The sequence below is a fragment of the Mirounga leonina genome, unplaced genomic scaffold (assembly GCF_011800145.1).
Source record: "Mirounga leonina isolate KUSES-001 unplaced genomic scaffold, KU_Mleo_1.0 Mir_129, whole genome shotgun sequence".
NCBI classification, from domain to species: Eukaryota; Metazoa; Chordata; class Mammalia; order Carnivora; family Phocidae; genus Mirounga; species Mirounga leonina.
The window spans coordinates 719,160-745,902 of NW_023270323.1; the positions used below are offsets into that span (position 1 = coordinate 719,160).

The following is a 26,743-nucleotide window of genomic DNA, read 5'->3' on the forward strand; positions in this document are numbered from 1 at the left end:
GACTCACTGAAAATGGTTAGCATTTTTTAGCAATAAAGTATATTTTAATTGAGGTATACAAATTATTTTATTAAACATAATGCTATTATTGCACACTTAACAGACTACAGCATAGGGTAAACACAACTTTTATTTGCATTAGGAAACCAAAAAATTCATTTGACTCACTTTTTTGCAGTTTTCGTTTTATCACAGTGGTTTGGAACAGAAACTATGAATCTCGGAGGTCTATCTGTAATGTATTTATACATAAATGTGCAAAATGCAAGCTTACGATATAGGATCTATGATACGGAGTTTCCAAAAAGGCCACTTGTATGTTTTTTAGTGAACAGTTTTCTCTGGAACTTACTTTTGATTTACTGTGTCGTATGAGGGCAGACAGCAGTCTGTTGGACTCCCCCATCACACCAGCGTGATCTTTGGCTTCACACCATTCTACCAAACGCTCCACTAATTTAACATTCTTTCCCAGTTGTTCAGCAGCTTCTGCTATAGGAAAGAAGTCAAACCACAAAGGAAACAATCACTGATAGGCAACCAAGTGAAATAACTGGTAAAGATCTAAGAGTGTGAAAGAAAATTATACATATATACACACACACACACACACACACACACACATATATATGGCACAACACAATGATTTTATCAAGCAAGAACTGCAAATACTCCATATCTAATGGACTATTTAGCTTTTTCTACAAAGTTGTGGACTTTCATACAAAACACAAAATACAAAACAATGTTATACTCTTATGGTTCCGCCTGGTAGTCTGTCAGTACTCTGGCAAACTGTAACAAAGGGTATGAGAAGGACTCTGAGAAATCAATATAGAGAAAGGTTTAGAATTTAGAAATAAGTAAATGAACACAATTCATTCCAAGGAGTAGTTTCCATCATTGTTTCTGTAAACAGAAAAATGATCTCCCTGTTTGCAAAATAAATTTTTAAAAATTTTGACTGTCCGTGTACCGCAACATGATTTTCAAGACAAGGTAAAAATGGGTATGAAACGGGGCGCCTGGGTGGCTCAGTTGGTTAAGTGTCTGCCCTCGGCTCAGGTCATGATCCCGGGGTCCTGGGATTGAGCCCCGCATCAGGCTCCCTGCTCAGCGGGGAGCCTGCTTCTCCCTCTCCCTCTGTTGCTCCCCCTGCTTGTGCTCTCTCACTCTGTCAAATAAATAAAACCTTAAAAAAAAAAAAAATGGGTATGAAATGCTAAAACATAAAAACCCTTCAGAACTGCTAATAAATCAATATAAAACCAGGATTATATGTACAGTAGAGATGCAATATAATTTCCATTTAAACTCAATTATAACAAGCATGGAAATTAATGAATGAAACTCTAAAACCAATCTCTCTTTGCCTTTTATTTGCCATTTATCTTTATGATTATATGATTCTGAAAGCTAAAAACAAGTCCTTTTCAACTACGGCAAATTGACTATCATACCAAAAATGTACCTTGTGAAAACATTTCTTTTACCTTGTGCATCTATTAACATTCTTAATGTTCCCAGAAGTTTGAACTGAACCGGAGGCATTTCAGACTTAAGGAATTTCAAAACTGCCTCTGTGACTCCAGCTGATAACATCTTTGCTTTATTTACAACTAGAGAGAAGGAGAGACTATGGTTAAAATGGTGCTAGCATTCTTGATGATAGTCATTCAATTCAATATGTATTTATTGTCTTAGTATTTTTAAGGCCCCATGTTACATTTTTCTATTTAAAAACAGTCTTGTTACTTTATTTTAAGAATAGGACTGGGGGTGGGGCATAATTATCCTGTTTGTCTATAGAGCATAACATACTAAATCATATGTACTGGCTTTTTAAACCTACCCTCAAAACACTTAAACAATTTGTAAAGGAAATCTGACAGTTGTCTTCTTACTTACAAAGCAGCATAATTCTTCAGCTTTAGTAAATGTTTCTTTTTACCTCTGTCCTTGACCCAACTGTGTTAATCTAGGGGTTCACAAAAGGTAATAGAATATTTCATCTGAACAAACACAAAGATTATGTTTGGTGAAAACTATTTAACATATGATCTCCATTTATTCGTAAGAAAAATGTAAACAATTTGAAGACTTTTTTTTTTTCTTGGTCAGGATAGGTCCACAAATGACATAAAATAAATACCTCCCTAAACAATAGATCTTATTTCTTACATAGTTGCCTACAATTCTTAAGTCCTACCTGGAATGGCCAGATTTCTGAGGGCACTTAATGCTGCATGCTGTACAGTTACATTTCCATCTTCAACATGTCTGTCGAGTAAATCCATAAGTTTTTCTACAATTCCATTGTCTACCATGTGAATACAGTTTCCATCTGAATGAAACAAAAGCATTTTTTTTCCTTTCCTCTTACAAATATCTATAAATATTTTATAATAGTGATGCCTATCCATTATCTACATTCGGGAAAAATGGAGCTACAAGAAAATAAAATGAATTCCAACTCTTTCTCCCATCAGATTTATAGATTTTTTTTTCTTTACTGAGTAGAAGTCATGACAAGAAAAATCTCTAGCATACAGCCTGATAATATATTAGAAGATGAGTAAGTAGAAACCATAGCTTAAAATGTTTACCAATAGTTTTCACTTAAAGTGAACTATGCCCGGGCACCTGGGTGGCTCAGTTGGTTAAGCGACTGCCTTCGGCTCAGGTCATGATCCTGGAGTCCCTGGATCGAGTCCCGCATCAGGCTCCCTGCTCGGCGGGGAGTCTGCTTCTCCCTCTGACCCTCCCCCCTCTCATGTGCTCTCTCTCTCTCAAATAAATAAATAAAATCTTTAAAAAAAAAAAAAAAAAAAAGTGAACTATGCCCGAGTTCTGCCAATGTTACAGTGACAACAAAACAGAGTGCTGTCATGGCTGATGTTTAAAATTATTTTTCAATGTCAGAATTTTTGAAACATTTGTAAAGCAGAGAGAATATTATAATGAACCACTCACTATTTATTCCACATTTAGCTTCAATAGTTACCAATATTTTACTATTCTTAATTACATCATTAAGGAGTGAATGATCATCCTCAAAAATAAGGGAGTAAAAATGGAATAAGACATCCATTATAGAGTTACAAAGCTCATAATGGAATAAAATCAAACTAAAAACAAAAAATAACGCATATTTTCTAGTCACAGTCTAAGTATGAGTTTCTAGACTGAATAGCAGGAGTTCCAGACTTCAGAAATGAACATGAAGGTCTGGTGCCTTGGAAATGTTATTAAACCAAATTAAATATTCTACCGGTACTAAACCAGAGGATTACCCACACTTGAGTTTTAGAGGCATAGAAGTATAAATTAAGGCACAATAACACAAAGAATACTCAGATTATTAAATCAAAAAATCACCAGGCAAGAGAGCATATCCTCCCAGATACAATGCATATTAGAATGGGACTCAAATTTAATGATCTATAAAGTGCAGAGTACTCAAAGAAGGACTTCATGATCACTGTTCATGATCTTTAAACTATCAGAACTTAGTTAAATTGCACAAAATATGTAATTTGTTAGAAAAATCACTAAGTAGGGGTGCCTGGCTGGTTCAGTCAGTAGAGCATGAGAATCTTGATCTCAGGGTAGGGAGTTCAAGCCCCATGCTGGGAAGTAGAGCTTACTTAAAAAAAAAGTGGGGGGGATCACTAAGTATTTCATCTCTAAAAAATTAAGGTAGTGGTTGGTACACTACATATACTTCTGAACTGTTCCAGTTTTACTACATGTAATGGCAAAGCAAAAATAAAAAAAATATATAGAACATCCAATTTAAAAAGGATGAAATAACATGCTTACCGTTTCTGGCAAAATTTGCAATTGCCAATGCTCCAGCAAGCTGTAGCTGGTGGTTATTTGATGGAATCCAGGACAGTACCCTTTGAAACACATTACCTTTTCCTCCTTCAAATAATTTCTGCATGGATTCATCTGGAGGTAAATGAAACAAATAGGTAAGAGGAAAAGAATTAAGAGTAACAAATCCATATTCCTATGTGACTATCCAACTGGATACATACTTCACAAACGATAATTCATAGAAGGAAAAGTAATGACTCGTTTTATAATAAGCTTTTACTAGAGACTGGACAAAGAGTTTAGGATTTTTCTAGTCTAAGTCCCAAATAACCCGCTAGCTTTCAGTCTTTCGGTGCCACAGCTAACCTACAACAGCTCTTTAAATATTGGAAGATAACAAAGACTCCTCTTCTCCAGGTTCATTATCTCTAGTTCTCTCCATGATGCATTTAACGTTTCAAAATCATCACATCAACAGGATTAAATGAGGCAGGAAAATGAGAAAATGCCTAATATATATAGTGTTCACAAAAGAGACAATACATTTTTAAAAATCTGACAATCATGTTCTCCGATTGACTTACATTCTAACTCACCTCCAAGAAGTAGTAAAACCATTAGATCTGAAGCAGTTTTGAGCTCAGCAATATCATCCTCTTTGTCACTATCCACTTTCTGCTGAACAATCTCTAGTAGACATTCTACCAGGCCTGCTTCAACCAGCTGTAACTTAATAGCATCTAAAGAATATGTGAACAAAATAACCAAAACTTGAGATGAAATAAAAGTTCTGTTAGAAGCAATCCATTATGAAGAATTATAAGAAATAAAGAAAATGCATGATTTAGATAATACACCTTCCAAGATTTGAGTTTCAAAATGAACTCTCTGACGGTGTAGCTTATATACTTTTATTTCATTTTTTTACTTGAAATTAGGTCCCTTTTTACAATGTCTGGCAGCACCTAAACAAACTGATTCTCAATTTTGAAGGGAAATAATAGCACTCCATTGTTATTCTAGATATCCTGCTCATGTTTAAAATACTTACTATAAAACACCCACACCATTTAAAATAAAACACATATGCCTGTTATATAGAGTTAAAATATATCCACTAATGGTGCTTGAATAGAAAGATATTAAAAAGTAGAGCTATTAGTAAATTTCAAACTATACCTTAAGTATATTTGGAATCATATTTGTATAGACGTGATTTTTTTCTAAGGCAGTTAATAAATCTAAAACTTTCTGAACTTTAAAACTCATGTTTTTTAAAAGGGCTTCAGGTTTTCATTAATTTGAAGTTTTCCTGGGTGATGGTTACATGGTAGTTCGTTATACTATATTCTCTCTACATCTGCATAGGTTTTAAATTTTCCATACTAAAAGTTGAAAGAAAAAAATAACTGAGCTTTCTGATGGATAACCAGCAACATGAAGGTATTTTAACAGCAAAATTTACATCCCAATTATACTGTTAAAAATTCTCTTCAGAGCAAGCTCTCCTCTTATCAAATCGTTTGTTTGCACCCCAATAACTTAGATTTTTTTAATTATAGAACTTATTTCATTGCAGACTTTATATTCATATCCGTATCTGTCTTCCCCATTAGAGTAGGTATTATACCTCTTTCATCTTTGTATTTTAACCTAAACTGGTCTACCTAAATGCTTTGGGTCTATTTTATAGCATTTAAGATAAATGCAGATCAACTGACCTTAGAAACATTTGCTATACAGAAATTATTAAATTTAAATCTTATTTTTTAGTTGGATTTTATTTTAGTCATTGGTTTCCCTATGCTGTATATGTACACATCTACAGCAATGGCAGCTTTAGGCTGTGATTTGGGAGAAACAAAGACCTTTTTATAATTGACATTTTCTTTTAGGCAATTTTAAGATAAAAATTTAGCCCCACCCCTCCCAACACCAGGACCACTGGTATTCTTTAGAATATTATATCAGAACACACAGAATATTCAACCTGGAATATTTTTTTAAAAGGTACACTTGCACTGTGCCATGCTGAAAGTAGGGCGTTTCCTTGGTTACAGAATGCTAGGGCTAGAATTGAAAGCCATGAGAAAAAGCCTTAAAATTCCTAAAAACCTTGAATTATACAAATCCCAATTTTAATGTCTCCTTTGCATACAAGGAAAACCAAGGATGAACACTAAGGATATTCCAGAAATAACTTTTCAAAAGTATCATTCAGTTCATTGCACAATTATAAAACAGAAGTGAAGGTGGTAAAGGAGAAAGCAGATATAAGAAAAACGTTGTTATTTTGATATATTGCAAGAAAGGTTACAGGTAATTCTCTGGTATAAAATTGACTGACATAATAAAAATTTCATTTGGCCAAACCACCAAATGAGATGAGAAACAAATTTCTGCCTAAAGAATAAGACCTAAAGCATTTAGAAAATTTTAAATGTGTCAAGATTAAAGTTTACAGATCTCTCCTCTCCCAGTTTGACTGTAATCACATATATATGTGGGAGGCTTTAAGTAGCCTTATTAAGAAGGATAAGCAAGGCAGTCTGCCAAAGCAGATAGCCCAGCACACATTTATCAACACAATTCTGCCCAAGGACATCTGTTTGTATAACCACCACTTGCATATATAGGTAAGTATACATACATATGTATCATATATAAATACATACATCTACTATATCTATGTACATTTATGTATTAAAAGTCTTCTCCAAATGGTGAAAAAAATGCCACAAATGCAGAAAAGTGCATAATATACATATTAGCTTAATCAATTACTATGAAGCAAATAACCATGTAATTTCCACCTAGATCAAGAAATTCATTGCCAGCATCCCAGGGAGCCCCTTTGTGCATTCCCTTTTCCCGTCACATATTTCTCCCTCCATCCCTCTCAAATGACTACCCTGATTTTTGTGGTAATCACATTCATACTTTTCCTTATTATTTCACCAAATAAGCATTCCTGAAAACTACAGTTTAATTTTACCTTTTTGAATTTTTATATAAATGGAATCTTACAATACATATTTTTAGTGTTGGCTTTTTTCTATCAATGTTTGTAAGATTCATCTACACCATTGTTAGAGTTGTCTTCACTCCTGTTCATAAGTATAATTTTTTCCATTATATGAGTATACCATTATTCTACTGTTAATGGATATAAGTTGTTTCTAATTTTTCATTTATTAGAGATAAAGCTAAGAACACTTCTGTAATGGTTCCTGGTGCACATGTACATGTTTCTGGGTATATTCTAAGAGCAAAACTGCTGGATCACACAGAATACAATCTCGAACCTGTTTTCCAAATTGTACCAATTTACACACCCACCAGCACTTAATGAGTTTCCACTGCTCCACACCCTCATCAACATTTGGTATTAGACTTTCCGGTGGCTATATAGTGTTTTATTTTGCATCCTGATTATTAATGAGTTAAGCATATTTTCATGTGTTTATTAGCCATTTGGATTTTATCTTTTGTCAAGTGCCTATTTAAATCTTTTATGCATTTTCCCACTGGACTTTCTGTATTTTCCTTAATGATTTGTGGGAGTTTTTATAAAATGTATGCATTCTGTTAATTATGTGTGTTGTGAATATCTTCTCTCACACACTGTCTTGCTTTTCACTCTTAATGGTGTTTTTTGGTGTCTTTCATTTTCATTGGAAGTTTTAGCCAAATTTATCAATCTTTTCCTTTATGGTCAGGGATTTTTGTGACCTGAGAAAACTTTCTATAACTCCAAGGCCATGACAATATTCTCCTATCTGATATTTTTAAAGTATGCTTTCTGGTTCTTACTTTCCCATTTAGGTTAATTACCTATCTAAACTTTTTTACATACAGTATGAAGTACGGGTGTATATATGTGTCTTCATTTGTATTTTTTCCCATATTCCCAGCACTGTTTATTGAAAAGACTGCTCTTTCCACACTGTTTTGCAGTGACAACTTGTTTTTTTTCTCCTAATAAAATAAACACCTATTAATGCATCCATTTGTTTCTCAGGTATCCTGTTCTACTGGTCTTCTCATCCATCCTTGTACCAATACCACACAGTCTTTTAGTTACTACAGTTTTATCAGAATAAAGGTTTTTTTTCTTGATTAATCTTACTAGTGATTTACCAGTTTTATTTAGTCTTTTGGACTCAACTTTGGTGATTATATGCTTATATTGCATTATGTATTTTCTATTTTATTAATCTCAGCTCTTCAGATTTCCTTTCCTCCAAGTATGGCTTTACCTATATCACATAAGATTTAAGATATAATATTGTTTTCATTATTAGAAAATTTTCTTATTTCCAGCGTGCCTTGGTGGCTTAACTGGTTGAGTATCTGACTCTTGGTTTCAGTGCAGGTCATGATCTTTGGGTCATGAGATCAAGCCCCGAGACAGGCTCTGCGCTCACAGCAGAGCCTGCTTGAGATTCTCTCCCTTTCCCCCCCCTCCACTTGTGTGTGCGCTTGTGCATGTGCACTCTCTCTCTCAAATAAATAAATACAATCTTAAAAAAAAAGAAAATTTTCTAATTTCCATCATGATTCTCCTTTGACCTCTGAAGTACTGGAAATACATTTTTTTAATATCTAAATATAAAGGGATTTCCTAGTTATCTTGTTATTATTATTAGACAAGTCACTTAAGTCAGAGCACATACTCCATAAGATTGCAATCCTTTGGAATTTAACTTTTTTTTTATTAAATTTAAAAAATTCAATAGTTAACATATAGTGTATCATTAGTTTCAGAGATAGAGTTCAGTAATTCATCAGTTGCACATAATACCCAGTGTTCATTACATCACATGCCCTCCTTAATGCCCATTACCCAGTTACCCCATCCCTGCACCCACCTCCCCTCCAGCAACCCTCAGTTTGTTTCCTAGAGTTAAGAATCTCTTATGGTTTGTCTCCCTCTCGGATTTCATCTTATTTTATTTTTCCTTCCCTTCCCCTATGTTCATCTGTTTCTTAAATTCCACATATGAGTGAAATCATATAATTCTCTTTCTCTGATAGACTTATTTTGCTCAGCAAAATACCCTCCATTTCCATTCACATTGATGTAAAACTTTTTCATGACTGTATGTGTTTTATATATTTCATGTGTACCTAAAAAGAAAGAGCCCTGCAGCTGGGTGCAGTATTCTAAAATATGTCCATTAAATCAATTTTCTTAATCATGTTAATCTTTTCTATAACCCTGTTATTGTTTTTTTATCTGCTTGTTTTATCAATTACTGAAAGAGGTATTAAAATCTCCCATGATATTTATTGATTTGTCTATTTTTCTCCATAATTCTGAGTGTTTCTGTTTCATATGTTTTGGGGTAATGCATACTTATAGCTCCCAGGTGAATCAGACCTTCATCACCTTATCTATTGAGTCTTTTAATCTTAAATTCTATTTTATCTGATATTAAATATAACTATCTCAGCCTTCTTTAAGTTTGAATGATTTATTTATTTATAAAGACTTATTTAGAAACAGAGTGCGTGCGCATGTACGCAGGAGGGGGGAAAGGGAGGGAGGAAAGGAGGGCAGAGGTAGGAAGAGAAGCAGACTCCCCACTGAGCATGGAGCCTGATGTGGGGCTCATCCCAGAACCCAATATCATGACCTGACCCAAAACCAAGAGCCAGATGATCAACTGACTGAGCCACCCAGGCTCCCCCGAGTGATTTTTATTTTTTTAAATCCTTTTATTCTTAACTTATAATAAATCTCCTTATAATTAACAAGTTTTGTTTGTTTGAAAAATAATAGTTGATTTTTAAAAATTCAGTTGACAATTGGTCTCTTAATTAAAGGATTTAGGTCAAGTGCTTTTAACATAAGAAATACTATGTCTTAAATCTAGTATATTTTGTATGCCCTATTTGTATCCCCTGTTCCATGTTCCTTTTTCTCTTGTTATTTTGTTTTTTTTTTGTTTTTTTTGTTTTTGTTTTTTTTAAGATTTTATTTATTTATTCATGAGAGAGAGAGAGAGAGAGGCAGAGGGAGAAGCAGACTTCCCACAGAGCGGGGAGCCCGATGCGGGACTCGATCCCAGGACTCCGGGACCATGACCTGAGCCGAAGGCAGACGCTTAACCATCTGAGCCACCCAGGCGCCCCTCTCTTGTTATTTTGAAGGTGTACTTAAAAAAAAAAAAATCTTTCCATTAGTTTGGCAGTTACACATTGTTTTTAAAAATTATTTTAGTAATCAAAGTTGGTGGTGTACCTTCTCAGTTTTTACTCTGAAAATATCTTTATTTTGCCTTTAGTTTTTTTTTAAGATTTTATTTACTTATTTGAGAGAGAGAGTGTGTGTGTGAGAACATGAAGGGGGGGGGGATAGGGGCAGAGGGCGAGGGAGAAGCAGACTTGCCGCTGGGCAGGAAGCCTGATGTGGGGCTTGATCCCAGGACCCCGGGATCATGACCTGAGCTGAAGGCAGACGCTTAACCAACTGAGCCACCCAAGTGCCCTTGTCTTTAGTTTTGAAGGATGTTTTCATGGGGTTTAGAAATCTAGGTTGGCATTTTTTTTTCAGCACGTAGATGTTTCATCGCCATCTGGATTTCATTGTTGTGCTAGAAGATAAGCAATCAGCCAAACTGTCACCCTTTTTAAGATAATCTATTTTTTTCCAGGCTGTTTTTAAGATTTTTGTCATTAGTTTCCTGTCATTTCAAGATAATATATCTAGATATAAATTTCTTTTTATCAGGTTTTAGAATCATTTGGATTTTTGAATATTTGTTATCTTACATTAATAATTTCTGGTAAATTCTGTCAAAATTTAAAAAAATATTGCCTCTGCTACCCCCACCACTTTTTGGAACTCCAAAAAATGTATGTGAGAGCTTCTCACTGTACCCTCTGTACTTCTTATTCTCTTTTTACGTATATTGGTTTTTTCCTCTCTTTATACTTCGTTCTGGATTTTCTTCCAGTCTATCTTCCTGTTCACTAGTTCTCTAAGATGACTATATTTGATCTAAATCCATCCATTAGGTTCTTATTTTGGGTTGTACTTTTTTCAATTCAGTAATTTCCAATGGTTTCTTTTTCAAATCTGCTATGTCACTTTTTATAGTTTCTAGTTTCCTTATACATTTTTCAAGCTTCCCTATAACTATTTGAATATAATGGCATACCTATATGGAGTCAATGTCTAATAATTCTAATATCTGGAGATTTGCTGTTGTTGCCTGTTCTTTGTGCTGGTTCTTGCTTACAATTGTCTGGTCTCCTCATGTATCTGGTCCTTACTGATTATGTGCTAGACACTGTATCTGAAAAATTATTTATATGGGATGGTTTGTTTACTCTGGTTCACTCTTATTCCTATGGTGTATCCCTTTAGATTTTTTATCAAAGATACGAATAGTTTACCACTGTCCACACTGTTCCTTTGCCCTGCCAGGCTTCATAAGTGAAGTTCAGCCTCTCAGGTGCCTTTTCCAGATGGGCATAAAAATGTGTAAGCTACAGAATCATGTTTTTACCAAGACTTTAAAATCAAAGGAACTGGGAAAGTAGCTTTGACAAATGTAGATATAGTTACAAAGTAGATAATGTAGCTGAAGTTATAGACACCCAAAGTAAAACATCACATCATTAATAAAGCAAAGAAGGCTTCTGAGTTAAATAACTGGCAATTAAGTAATATTAGGAAAAATGGAAAAAGCATACATGATAAAAAATCAAGAGGTGCATTTATTTTCTCACCATTTTCTGCCAATGGAGCAAGAACTTCAAAAATCATTTCCCTTTTATCATGTTCTATTTGTTTCTTGAAGAGTCTTACCAGCTCTTCAGCAATGTTCGTACTGGCAAACTGTTCTTTACTTGACTCTGCAAAACAGGAGAGATAACCTTAGAGTAAACACACAAAATTAAATGCAGAAATTGTATTCTATTACTTTCAATACATGCTCATTTTGTACCATTACTGATAAATACAAATACTCTTCAAGTACAGGAACTATCAGATACATCTTAAATGCTCCTGAAAAGGAAAAATGGCCTTAAAGAAAACATTCCAACCCAGTTTTATTCAACACTATAAAAAAATGTTCACTAGCATAACATATAGGTAACCATAGCAACAATTAAATTACTAAGTTATAAATTCATAGTTTCAACGCTTTTAGTCAAAGAAGAAAAACTGCTCATAACAGACTGCATTTTACAAGGCTAAAGTAAAGATGACTTATCATGTTTAGATCATTAAAATGGTATGCTCTTGCGCTGGTCCTGACATGCCTACTATTAAAGGTCAATTCTTCACATGTACGTGGGGTCTCATTCCCTCCTCCCTCTCCAGCATTTCTAATCTCTTCTCACTCTGGGGCCCACCATCAGCATTTAAATAGTGCTCTAATATTTCTCACACAAAAAAGCAATATTAAAAACAACTTTCTCGGAGCACCTGGGTGGCTCAGTTGGTTGAGCCTCCAACTCTTGGTTTGGTCTCAGGCCATGATCTCATGGGTCGTGGGATTCAGCGCCCCCAACGGAAATCCATGCTCGCAAGGAGTCTGCCTGAAGATTCTCTCCCTCTCCCCCCACTCACACATGTGTGCTCAAATAATCTTTAAAAACAATAAAAATAAAAACTATCTTCTACTTTACTTTTCTTCAACCACCATCCAATCTCTGTTCAGTTTCACAAGTTTCTTGCTAGCACCATCTACATATACTGTCTCTACTTTCTCAATTCATCTGCATTTTTTTTTTTAATATTTTATTTAAGAGAGAAAGAGAGAGTGAGAGAGAGAGCACAAGCAGGGGGAGCAGCAGAGGGAGAGGGAGAAGCAGGCTCCCTACGGAGCAAGGAGCCCTATGTGGGACTCGATCCCAGGACCTCGGGATCATGACCCGAGCCAAAGGCAGACGCTCAATTAAACCCACTTTAAACTAATTTTGGCCCTCCTGCTCCTCCCCTTCTACCAGACCCCTGTAAATTCCAGTTCCTTGGGACTTGATCCTTTTCTTTCTTATCTTTTTGGTCCTTACTCTCATTCCAGACAATCTAATTCTCTTCCATAGCAACAAAACAGCATCCATACATTGATTCTTGTACAATCCTATCTATAGCCCTCTTCTGTACTTCAAGCTACTTATTTAACTGGCCACCTGACCTCTCCATGTGAATATCCCCCTCTCGTATCCAGACTCAATGTCTAAAATTAGGACTTTCAGTATTACCTGAAATCTGTTTCTCTTCCAGAGTCCCTTTACTTCCTTTACTTGGTAAATGAACAGTCCATCTATCCATCTATGCAGGAAGAAACCTAGCAGTCATTGATCACTTGTTCTCATTCAACTTCATCTCCAGTGAATTACCAAACTCTACCAATTTGCCTCCAAAATACAACTGGAATCCATTCCATTTCTCTCCAGTTATCTTCTTAATTTCTTTTGCTGCCTCAGATGTCCTAATAATTTATCCAGAATTTTCAGAGAATTCCGACTAAACCCAATCTAGCTGACATCCTAGAATTTTTTATCATTATCTTGCTAGATACTTTCCTTCCAGTATTAGATACTCTATTATCTACATCCTTTTGCTTTCACTTGTTTTGATTTGGTATAAGCATCTTCCAAATCCACTCCCTATAATAGGTATAGGAGGCAAATATTTTAAAATCTTGACTGTCTGAAAATGCTTTATCTCACCTAGAGTTTATGCCTCCAATTAGTCCCTCATCTCATTCCATTACTTTCTCATACTAGCAATTATCACAATTTATAACTATATGATTGTTCGTAAATTTGTTTAAAATGTTTCCATCTCACCCACTAAGCCATAAGCTCCTTCTTGAGGGCAAGGACAGTGCTTATTAACTACCACTAACATTGTGTACAGTATACTGCTATACACAGCAGGTGTCCAAAATAATGCCTGATTGAATGTGTGACTGAATGAACAATTAAATAAATACAAGAGGTAGGTTCTGCTCTCTAGTTTCAACCTCTGCTGTTATCAAATAAATGTTCAACCAACTGAGACACCCAGGTACCTCTAAAGTTATTTTTATCAAAATTATACATGAGCTTAAAGAGATACTTAGTTCTAATACTTGTATTACAAGAATCCAGTCTCCTTCTATTTTTCCTTCTCAGAAGTCAAGCACATAAAGCTCTTTTAGCTAAGTCACTGGTATTTACCTCCATATTTTTAAATAACATATTTGTATTGACACTTTTTGATTTTTTAGTTTTAAGTATTTTTGACTTTCCAATATAAACAATTAGGCCTTAGCTTTCTCTTATTTCCCCCTCTACCAAAGCCTTCATCTTCTCAATATAATTATAATTTTGGTTATATCAGTAATTAGTGTTTTAATAATACAGTATTTCATTTTCCCTAGAACTATTTTTTGTTCCTCTGGGATTAATTTTTTTTTCATTTGCTTAGTTTTCTATGTACTTATCATTAATTCAGCTCCAAACTCCAAACTGTTGATCAGCTGTCTGATCTTCTCTTAAGAAGCTCACTTTAGGTAATAATCAATTTCATCTCCTCCAAGAATTACCCTAACCCCAACTCTAGCAGCCTCTGACTTGTTCCAATCTGGACTAGTTGGTCTTTGAAAACAGGCCATTTGGGGCTCTCATGTCACCATCCTACTAGGAATTCTTCTTTTCCTGTTGGATCTCTTGTCTCCTGATTTCTATGTAGTCTTCTTTCTTAATTTAAATCCTTTGCTTTGGTGGAACACATCTTCCAGTGGCTTCCAGAAAGATATGTAGGTTATTAATTTTCTGAGATGTTCATGTTTGATAATGTCTTTATTATAACTTCACACTTGTTTGACAGTTTGATTTGGTATAGAATTCTATATTGGAAATAGTTTTCCCTCCAGTTTTTGAAGGCAGTACTTTATTTTCTTCTGGCTGCCAGTGTTTTGAGACATCTAATGTCTACATAGTCACAGTTTTTTGTATGCAACTTCTTGTCCTCTAAGTTTGTAAGATGTTCTTTGCCCTATTTTAAAATTTCAAACAGATGTGCCATGATCTGGGTCTATTTTCATCCATTAGGCTAGGCATTTGACAGACCCAATCATGCAAAATTATGTACTTTAGTTCTGTGATACTTAAGTTATTCAGCAATGGTCTGCTTATCTATTTCTAAAACTTTTGGCCTAATTCTCTATCTGTATTTTCTCTTCTATTTTCTATCCCTCTCTTGTTTTTTGCTTTACTTCTGCAACTATTTCTCCAAACAACTGTCTTTCATTTTAGCTACTGTGCTTTTAATGTTTAAGATTTTTTGTTCTGTTCCTCTTTAAAAATAGCATCCTTACAATTTCACACTTCCAGTATTTTTTCTCACTTACCTGAGTATATTTGCCTTTTCCTTAACCTGCATGGGGTTTCTATTTCCTCCAAATTGTTTTTTCTATTTATTTCATCACCTTTGATGTTAGAAGCTATCCTTACCTCTCTAATTGTCTATATATTGATTACAAATTGGGATTTAAGTTGGCTGGGAAGATGGTAGAGTAAGAAGGCCCTAACCTTGTCCTGTCCAATGGATACAACTAGATAATACCCATATCAGCATAAATAACCAAGGAAATGACCTGAAGACTGCAGAACAAACTCTACAACTAAAGGCAGAGAAAAGGTCACATCAAAGACGGTAGGAAGGTGATCTGGGAGTGAAACAAACTGTGGCTGTCCATGGTGGGGAGGGTGCCGATGGCGCAGAGAAGGGCAGAACACAGACTTTCACACCAAGAAGCCAATAAACAGGGAGGAAGAATCTCTGTAATATTTACCTCTGATAGTGAGAGGGGCCAAATTTTGTAAGTTCTTAAAACCAGTGGGACTTAAAGCCTGGAATTTTAAAAATCAGGGGCTCAGCTCTGGGACAGCCCAGAAGGCATTAGGAAGTGGAGTTCCTGCCCTTAAAGAGACAGCACGGCAAACAGACTGTGCAGATACAGTGTAAAACCAGCAGTTTCAAAAATGCTGGGGAACAGACAAGGGGGGAATAATTTGCTCATCTCAGAGCACAGCTGGGAGAGACAAGGATCAGGGGGAGACCCCTCCAGGAATGAAGGAGCTGGCAGGTACCATTTCCCTCCTACGTTGACAGCCTGGTATCCACACTCCTTACCTCAGTTGCATTAAGCACTCCCACTCCCCACACTTTGGCAGATCTACCTTTCCCAGTCATGCTCACCTCAGTCCAGTGCTGTGCCCCACACCCTCCTCCCCAGAAGACCAGTGAAAACCCTGCCAATTCCATATCTCCTGACCTGCCCATTTTGTGGGACCTTGGTCCTGGCAGGGGCACGTCTAGTTTTGCAAGCAGACCACCACACACCTTGCTGCATACAGTAGACCAAGAGCCTCTGCAGACAATTACACTGAAGGAAAAAGAGGCCAAGACTCAACAGCACAGCACATGCAACACACACAGGAGATGGTCCCTGAAGTGCCAGGCCCTGGGGAACACGGGACACTGCACTGCAGGGCACTATTGGACCTCTTCTTCATAAGACTATTACTGTCAAGAGCAAGAGAAGTAGCTGACTTTCCTAACACACAGAAACAGACACAGAAAGTCAGACAAAATGAGACAGAGAAACATCTCCTAAACAAAAGAACACAATCAAACCACAGCAAGAGACCAAAGCAAAACAGATATAAGTACTATGCTGGATAGAAATTTTAAAGTAATGATCATAAAGATACTCACTGGACTGGAGAAAAGAGTGGAGGACATCAGTGAGACCCTTGACACAGAGATGAAAAAGAACCAATCAGAGATCAGGAACACAATAAATGAAATTAAAAATACACTTGATGGAATAAATACCAGGTTAGATGAAGCAGAGAAATGAATTAATGGCCTGGAAGACAGAGTAATGGACAGTAACCAAGCTGAACAAAGGAAAGAAAATTATGCAAATTGAAAATAGTTTTATGGAACTCAGTGACTCCCTCAAGCGTAACAACATCCACATTATAGGGAACTCAGAAAAACAAGAGAGAGATAAGGGGGCAGAAAATTTACCTGAAGAAATAATAGCTGAAAACTTCCCTCATTAGGGGAAGGAAACAGATATCCAGATCAAGGAGGCACAGAGATCCCCCAAAAAATTCAACCCAAGGAAGTCCACACCAAGACACATAATAATGAAAATGGCAAAAGGTAGTGATTAAAAAAAAAAATTTTAAGGAGCAAGAGAAAAGAAGGCAGTTATATACAAGGGAAACCCCATAAGGCTATCAGTGGACTTTTCAGCAGAAACTTCACAGGCTAGAAGGAAGTGGCATGATACATTCAAAGTGCTGTAAGGGAAAAATTTGCAGCTAAGAATACTCTAACAAGGGCATCATTCAGAATAGAAAGAGAGATAAAAAGTTTCTCAAAGTTCATGACCACTAAAGCAGCCTTACAAGCAACACTAAGGGAGACACTTCGGGTGAAAAAGGAAAGACCACAAGTGAGAGTAAGAAAAGTAAAAAGCACAAAAGCAATAAAAATATTCCTGTAAAAATTAGTCAAGGGATTCATAAAATAAAAGGATGTAAAGTATAATACCACATACTAAAATTGTGTGTGTGGTGGGGAGAGAAGAATGGACTCAAACTTAAGTAACCATCAACTTATTATAGACTGCTATACACAAAAGACATTATATACAAACCTAATGGTAACCACAAATCAAAAACCAGTAATAAATATGCAAAAAATAAAAACAAAGGAATCCATGTATAGCACTAAAAAAAGCCAACAAACCATGAAAGAGAACAAGAGAAGAAAGGATCAGAGAGAGTCTACACAAACAACCACAAAACAAGTAACAAAATGGCAATAAATATCTATAAATAATTACTTTGAATGCAAATGGACTTAATGCTCCAACGAAAAGACATAGGGTAAAGGAGCGGATAAAAAAACAAGACCCATCTATACGCTGCTTACAAGAGACTCATTTCAGACCAAAACACACCTGCAAATTGAAAGTGAGGGGATGGAGAAATATTTATCATGCAATGGATGCCAAAAGAAAGCTGGAATAGCAATACTTATACTGGACAAAAGAGACTTTAAAACAAAGACTGTAACAAGAGACAAAGAAGAATACATTATAATAATAAAGGGGACAATCCAACAAGAGGATATAACAACTATAAATATTTATGCACCCAATATGGAAGTACTCAAATACATACAGTTCATAAAAATCAATAGTAATACAATAATAGCAATAATCACAAGGATTACAATAGCAAGTAATACAATAACAGCAAGTAATACAATAATACAATAGTAATAATACCCACTTACATCAATGGACAGATCATCCAAATGGAAAATCAACAAGGAAAGAATGACTTCAAATAACACACTGGATTTAACAGACAAATTCAGAACATTCCAGCCTAAAACAGCAGAATATACATTCAAGTGCACACGGAACATTTTCCAGAAGAGATCACATTATTAGGTCACAAAACAAGTCTCAGTAAAAAAAAATAAATTAAGCAACCTGGAAGAAATGGATGCCTTCCTGGAAACCTATGAACTATCAAGACTGAAACAGGAAGAAACTGACAACCTAAATAGACCAATAACCAGTAACGAGATTGAAGCAGTGATCAAAAACCTCCCAAAAAACAAGAGTCCAGGGCCTGATGGATTCTCTGGGGAATTCTACCAAACATTCAAAGAAGAAATAATACCTATTCTCCTGAAGGTGTTTCAAAAAATAGAAACAGAAGGAAAACTTCCAAACTCATTCTATGAGGCCAGCATTATCTTGATCCCAAAACCAGGCAAAGACCCCATCAAAAAGGAGAATTACAGACTGATATCCCTGATGAATATGGATGCCAAAATTCTCAATAAAATCCTAGCTAATAGGATCCAACAGTATATTAAAAGGATTATCCATAAGGACCAGGTGGGATTTATCCCTGGGATGCAAGGGTGGTTCAACATTCGCAAATCCATCAATGTGATAGAACACATAAGTAAGAGAAGAGACAAGAACCACATGGTCCTCTCAATTGATGCAGAAAAAGCATTTGACAAAATACAGCATCCTTTCCTGATTAAAACTCTTCATAGTGTAGGGATAGAGGGAACATTCCTCAAGTTCATAAAAAGCATCTATGAGGCGCCCACAGCGAAAATCATTCTCAATGGGGAAAGGCTGAGAGCCTTTCCCGTAAGATCAGGAACATGACAAGGATGCCCACTCTCACCACTACTATTCAACACAGTACTGGAAGTCCTAGCAACAGCAATCAGACAACAAAAAGAAATAAAAAGTATTCAAATTGGCAAAGAAGAAGTCAAACTCTCTCTCTTCGCAGATGACATGATCCTTTATGTGGAAAATGCAAAAGACTCCACCCCCAAATTACTAGAACTCATACAGCAATTCAGTAATGTGGCAGGATACAAAATCAATGCACAGAAATCAGTTGCTCTCCTATATACTAACAATGTAACTGCAGAAAGAGAAATTAGGGAATTGATTCCATTTACAATAGCAGCAAAAACCGTAAGATACCTTGGAATAAACCTAACCAAAGAGGTAAAGGATCTATACTCTAGAAACTACAGAACACTTATGAAGGAAATGAAGACACAAAAAGATGGAAAAACATTCCATGCTCATGGATCGGAAGAATAAACATTGTTAAAATGTCTCTGCTGCCCAGAGCAATCTATACTTTCAACGCCATCCCAGTCAAAATACCAACAGCATTTTTCAAAGTGCTGGAACAAACAATCCTAAAATTTGTATGGAACTAGAAAAGACCCCAAATCACCAAGGAATTGTTGAAAAAGAAAAACAAAGCTGGGGCATCACACTGCTTGATTTTAAGCTCTATTACAAAGCCGTGATCACCAAGACAGCACGGTACTGGCACAAAAACAGACACATAGACCAATGGAACAGAATAGAGAGCCCAGATATGGACCCTCAACTCTATGGTCAAATAATCTTCGACAAAGCAGGAAAAAACATGCAATGGAAAAAAGACCATCTCTTCAATAAATGGTGCTGCGAAAACTGGACAACTACATACAGAAGAATGAAACTAGACCATTCTCTAACACCATACACAAAGATAAACTCAAAATGGATGAAAGACTTCAATGTGAGACAGGAATCCATCAAAATCCTAGAGGAGAACATAGGCAGTAACCTCTTTGACATCGCCCACAGCAACTTCTTTCAAGATACATCTCCAACGGCAAGGGAAACAAAAGCAAAAATGAACTTTTGGGACTTCATCAAGATCAGAAGCTTCTGCACAGCAAAGGAAACAGTCAACAAAACAAAGAGGCAACCCACAGAATGGGAGAAGATATTTGCAAATGACACTACAGGCAAAGGACTGAGATCCAAGATCTATAAACTTCTCAAACTCAACACCCAAAAACCAAATAATCATGTCAAAAAATTGGCAGAAGACATGAACAGACACCTCTCCAAAGAAGACATACAAATGGCTAACAGACACATGAAAAAATGTTCATCATCATTAGCCATCAGGGAAATTCAAGTCAAAACCACATTGACATACCACCTTACACCAGTCAGAATGGAGAAATAGACAACACAAGAAACACAAATGTTGGAGAGGTTGTGGAGAAAGGGGAACCTTCTTACACTGTTGGTGGGAATGCAAGTTGGTATAGCCACTCTGGAAAAACAGTATGAAGGTTCCTCAAAAAATTAAAAATGGAGCTACCCTATGACCCAGCAATTACACTACTGGGTATTGACCCCAAAGACACAGATGTAGTGAAAAGAAGGGCCATATGCATCCCAACGTTCATAGCAGCAATGTCCACAATAGCCAAACTGTGGAAAGAGCTGAGATGCCCTTCAATAGACAAATGGATAAAGAAGATGTGGTCCATATATACAATGGAATATTACTCAGCCATCAGAAAGGATGAATACCCAACTTTTGCATCAACATGGATGGGACCAGAGGAAATAATGCTAAGTGAAAGAAGTCAAGCAGAGAAAGTCAATTATCATATGGTTTCACTTATTTGTGGAACATAAGGAATAGCATGGAGGACATTAGAAGGAAGGGAAAAATGAAGTGGGGGGAATCGGAGGGGGAGACGAACCATGACAGACTATGGACTCAGAGAAACAAACTGAGGGTTTTAGAGGGGAGGGGGGGGGATGGGTTAGCCCAGTGATGGGTATCAAGGAGGGCACATATTGCATGGAGCACTGGGTGTTATACGCAAACAATGAATCATGGAACACTACATCAAAAACTAATGATGTACTTTATGGTGACTAACGTAATAAAATTAAAAAAAAATCAGTCATACCATGCATCTTTTTTTTTTTTAAAGATTTTATTTATTTATTTGGGAGAGAAAGAGAGAAACAGCAAGCATGAGCAGGGGGAGGGGGAGAGGGAGAGGGAGCAGCAGACTCCCTGCTGAGTAGGGAGTATAAACATGAGGCTCGATCCTGGGACCCCGAAAGCATGACCTGAGTTGAAGGCAGATGCCTAACTGACTGAGCCATCCAGATGCCCCACCATGCATCTTTTCTGACCACAGGCCTATGAAATTAGAATTCAGTCACAAGAAGAAATCTGGAAAGAGCACAAAAACATGGAGGTTAAATAACATGCTACTAAATAATGAATGGGTCTACCAAAAATCAAAGAAATTAAAAATTACATGAAAAAATGAAAATGAAAACACAGTGGTCCAAAATCATTGGGATGCAGCAAAAGTGGTTCTAAGAAGGAAGTTTACAGCAATACAGGTTTACCTCAAGAACCAAAAAAAATCTCAAATAAACAACCTAACCTTACACCTAAAGGAGCTACAAAAAGGAGAACAAACGAAAGCCAAACTCAACAAAAGGAAATAATAAAGAGTAGAGGAGAAATAAAGGATATAGAAATGAAAAAACAATAGAACTGATCAATGAAACCAGGAGATGGTTCTTTGAAAAGATCAACCAAATTGATACTAGGAAGACTCATTAAAAAAAAAAAAAGAGGGCCCAAATACCAACAAATTGGACAACTTAGGAGAAAAGGAAAAATTCCTAGAAATAAATAACCTACCAAAACTAAGGAGGAAGAAATAGAAAATTTGGACAGACCAAATACCAGCAATGAAATTATATCAGTAATCAAAAAACTCCCAACAAACAAAAGTCCAGGACCAGTTTCACATGTGATTTCTACCAAACATTTAAAGAAGAGTTAATATCCACTCTTCTCAAACTATTCCAAAAAATACAAGAGGAAGGAAATCTTCCAAATTCATTCTAGGAGGCCAGTATCACCCTGATACCAAAACTAGATAAAGATACTACAAGGAAAGAAAACTACAGGTAAATATCTCTCATGAATATAGATGCAAAAATCCTCAACAAAATATTAACAAACTGAATCCAACAATACATTAAAAAAAATCATACACCACAATCAAGTGGGTTATTCCTGAGATGCAAGTGTGGTTAAAACAATCAGTATGATACATCACATTCCATAAAGGATAAAAACCATATGATCATTTTAATAGAAGCAGAAAAAGCATTTGACAAAGAAAGAAATCCACTCATTATAAAAACCCTCAACAAAGTAGTTCTAGAAGGAACATATCTCAACATAATAAAGGCCCTATATGAAACACCCACAGTCAACATCATACTCAATGGTGCAAAACTAAAAGCTTTTCCCTTAAGGTCAGGAACAAATCAAGGATACCACTCTCAAGACTTCTATTCAACATAGTAGTGGAAGTCCTAGTCATAGCAATTAGACAACATAAAGAGATAAAAGGCATCCAAATTGGTAAGGAAGAAGTAAAACTCTTAGTATTTGCAGATGACATGACACTATACATAGAAAACCCTAAAGACTCCACCAAAAAACTACTAGAACTGATCAATGAATTCAGTGAAGTAGCAGGATACAAAATCAATGTACAGAAATCTGTTGTATTATTATACACTAATAATGAAGCAGGAGAAAGTGAAATTAAGAAAATAATTCCATTTACAGTTGCATTGAAAACAATAGAATGTCTAGGAATAAACTTAACTAAAGAGGTGAAGGACCTCTATTCTGAAAACTATAAAACATTGATGAAAGAAATTCCAGACAACTCAAAGAAACGGAAAAACATTCCATGCTCACGGGTTAGAAAAGCAAATATTGTTAAAATGTCTATACTACTCAAAGCAACCTAGAGGTTTAATGCAATCCCTATCAAAATACCAAAAGTATTTTTCATGGAACTAGAACAATCTTTAAATTTGTATGGAACCACAAAAGACCTTGAATAGCCAAAACAATCTTGAAAAAGAAAAACAAAACTGGAGGTATCAAAATCTCAGACTTCAAGTTATATTGCAAAGTGGTAGTATTTAAAACAGTATGGTACTAGCATAAAAACAGACACATAGATAAATGGAATATAACAGAAAACCCAGAAATAAACCCACGATTATATGGTCAATTAATCTTCGACAAAGGAGGAAAGAGTAATCTAATAGGAAAAAGACAGTTCCTTCAACAAATGATGTTGAGAAAACTGGACAGCCACATGCAAAAGAACGAAACTGGGGCACTTTCTTTCACCATACACAAAAATAAACCAAAATGGATCAAAGACCAAAATGTGAGACCTGAAACCACAAAAATCCTAAAAGAGAGCAGAGGTAGTAATTTCTCTGACATTGGCCACAGCAACATTTTACTAGATAATGTCTCCTGAGGCAAGGGAGATAAAACCAAAAGTAAACTATTGGGACTACATCAAAATAAAAAACTTCTGCACAGTAAAGGAAACAATCAACAAAACTAAAAGGCAACGTACTAAATGGGAGAAGATACTTGCAAATGACATATCCAATAAAGGGTTAGTATCCAAAATATATAAAGAACTGGTACAACTTAATACCCAAAAAACAAATCATCCAATTAAAAACTGCAGAAGACACAAATACATATTTCTCCAAAAAAGACATTCAGATGGACAACAGACATATGATAAGATGCTCAACATCACTCATCATCAGAGAAGTGCAAATCAAAACTACAATAAGATACTGCCTCACACCTATCAGAAAGGCTAAAATCGAAAACACAAGAAACAAGTGTTGGTGAGGATGCAGAGAAAGGGGAACCCTCCTGCATTATTTGTGGGAATGCAAATTGGTGCAGCCATTGTGAAAAACAGTATGGAGTTTCCTCAAGAAATTAAACATAGAACTACCCTACAATCCAGGAACCACACTACTGGGTATTTACCCAAAGAAATATAAAAACGCTAACTCAAAAGGACACATTCACCTTTATGTTTACTGCAGCCTTATTTACAATAGCCAAACTATGGAAGCAGCCTAAATGTCCATCAATAGATGAATGGATAAAGAAGAAGTAGTATATATTTACAATGGAATATTATTCAGCCATAAAAAGAGAATGAAATCTTGCCATTTGCAACAACATGGATGGAGCTAGTGTATAATACTAAAGCAAATAAGTCAGTCAGAGAAAGACAAATACCACATGATCTTACTCATATGTGGAATTTAAGAAACAAAACAAATGAGCAGGGGAAAAAAAGAAAAAAGAGAGACAAACCAAGAAACAGACTCTTAACTACAGAGAACAAGTTGATGGGTTACCAGAGGGGAGGTGGGTTGGGGGATGAGGGAAGTAGGGGAGGAGGATTAAAGAGTATACTCATTATGCTTAAAAAAATAAAATAAAATGAAAAAAATTGGGATTTAAAAACTAATTGATTAGGAGCTATGAATATAAGCAGTCTTGTTAACTACAAGATTATCTATAAGGACGGTCAGATGGCCTTTGTGTCTAAGTATCTTCATGTTCTACAGGCCAAATGGGATAATAACATTGGGGTTCTCAACATCAGTGTATCTATTTTCACTTAAACTATTTTTGGAATGGTACTCTGGTACCTGTTACTTCAAGTTAGTCTGATGTCCCCAGACTACAAGTTTTCTATTTTTAGCCTTTCTAGAGACTAAATACAGTCTTTTGCTTACATGGGAAGGGGTAGTTACTATAAAGTGTGGGAAGGGGCTTCCTGGCAGTAACGACCTCCCCACGAGAACATGCCCCTTACGAAGGACCACTTCCACCCAGCCCAGAAGAGGACAAGGGGAAGCACAAGAAGTGCTTGGCGCAGAGCCTCAACGCCTACTTCATGGACGTGAAGCTCCCAGGATGCTACAACATCACCAGTTTTTAGCCACACAAAAAGGCTAGTTCTGTGTGTTGGCTGCTCCCCTGTCCTCTGCCAGCCCACAGGAGGAAAAGCAAGGCTTACAGAAAGATGCTCCTTCAGATGGAAGCAGCACTAAAATCACCCTGAATCAGTTGAGTGGGAAATTCTCAATAAACACATTTTGGATAAAATAAATTGAAATAAAATGAAATAAAATAAAACTCTGGAGAGGGAATGAGATTTTAATACCACCAAATTCTGATCCTTCTGAAGATTCCAAAAAGCAAACTGGTTACTTCTTGGCTTTCTAATCCAGGATTTACACATCAAAGTTTTGCTAAATTAGTTACTGCTTGTCTTTCTTCCCAGGTCCTAAAATATTTTTGTGTCATCTCCTCTCCCTTTTTTTCTTTTCCCCTTTCCTTATGGATTTAAACCTTTAAAAAAGTATCCCTTTACTGTAGTGTTAGTTTCCAGAAGAAGTGAAATTAAATACAAGTTTTTATTCTAACACCTCTACCCCTAAATCCTAATATTTTAAGCAGAGAATTTTCTTTATAAAAGATTTTGGAGCCAAATAAAAAGGAAGTCCTATAAACTAGGACTCAAAGAGAACAAAAAGGCACAGCTGCATTTTCCTTTTTGTCCCCAATTCTGTAATAGATTGCACTTAAATTATTTTATATTTTGTCTTTATCATCTTTTGTGAGAAAAACCACAAAAATTTCTGCTGTTTAACATTTTTATTAATAAATTTGACTAAAAGTAACTCTAGCATATAGTGATATGCCATATGCATAGTAAGTAATATAAATGTGATGGGAACTTGGTATTTACCTATGTCAATAATAATAATGCTTTGTGGATTTCTTAACTTATTGCAATAAAACACACACTGGAAAAAGGAAAAGTATTCTGGAGCATATATATTCAATTTCAGTGTTGATGTATAACCTAGCTATTACATGGACATAAAAGACTCATGAAATAAACTCTAAAAGTCTTAGTATGTAAAGGAATATTTCTTTTATCCTTTCATCCTCCAATTGGGATAAAGGCAGTAACAGCTGGAAAGAGACTATGAAATTGGACTAATTGGGTGTATATCCATCTTTTAATACAGACTAGGGAGAGGAGGCTGAATTGAGGTGGTCTATGCACTTTCCCAAAGAAATCCTGATGCCTTAACATAAGCAACTCACATTTAATGGTGTTTATGTTTCTGTTACCAAGATTAGGACATTATCAGGGATTATAGCACGATTTCTGTTTTATTTCTACAAAGTATACCAGACACAAATTCCTACAATCCATTTTAATAATGGAAAACAGTATCTTGTAAAACAATGAACGAATCTTCTTTCATTCTTGGTCTTACGTGAATTTATGAAAATAAGATAGTATGAAAAAAAAAGAAAAGCAGGAGAGGATAGAAAACAAAGACATTCATAAATACCAGGAGATGACCCACTGAATAAGAATGACTTTTAACACTGTGCATCAACTGTACTAAAAAAAAAACAACAAAAAAAACCCCAAAGTTCCAGTCTCATGAAAAGAAATTCAATCTAAACATGCTGCTGTTCTTTAAAAAAAACAAACAACAAAACTGACTTTTAAAAATTAGCTCGTGTTGCTGTTTTTTTACAAAAAAAAAAAAAAGACTTA

General features: G+C 35.7%; 1 protein-coding gene across 8 annotated transcripts in view; it reads right to left on the minus strand.

Annotated features, from left to right (window-relative positions):
* RAP1GDS1 (Rap1 GTPase-GDP dissociation stimulator 1) overlaps positions 1-26,743 on the minus strand; it is a 156,642-nt gene that overhangs the window by 15,178 nt on the left and 114,721 nt on the right. For 7 of the 8 annotated variants that reach the window (XM_035004472.1, XM_035004469.1, XM_035004471.1 and 4 more), the window contains 6 exons: positions 11,563-11,688; positions 4,419-4,562; positions 3,823-3,954; positions 2,210-2,344; positions 1,494-1,619; positions 353-492 (listed from right to left, as the gene is read on the minus strand). In XM_035004472.1, the coding sequence (XP_034860363.1) occupies positions 353-492; positions 1,494-1,619; positions 2,210-2,344; positions 3,823-3,954; positions 4,419-4,562; positions 11,563-11,688 (803 nt within the window). The remainder of the gene's footprint in view (positions 1-352; positions 493-1,493; positions 1,620-2,209; positions 2,345-3,822; positions 3,955-4,418; positions 4,563-11,562; positions 11,689-26,743) is intronic. The other variant, XM_035004470.1, reaches the window with a different exon arrangement.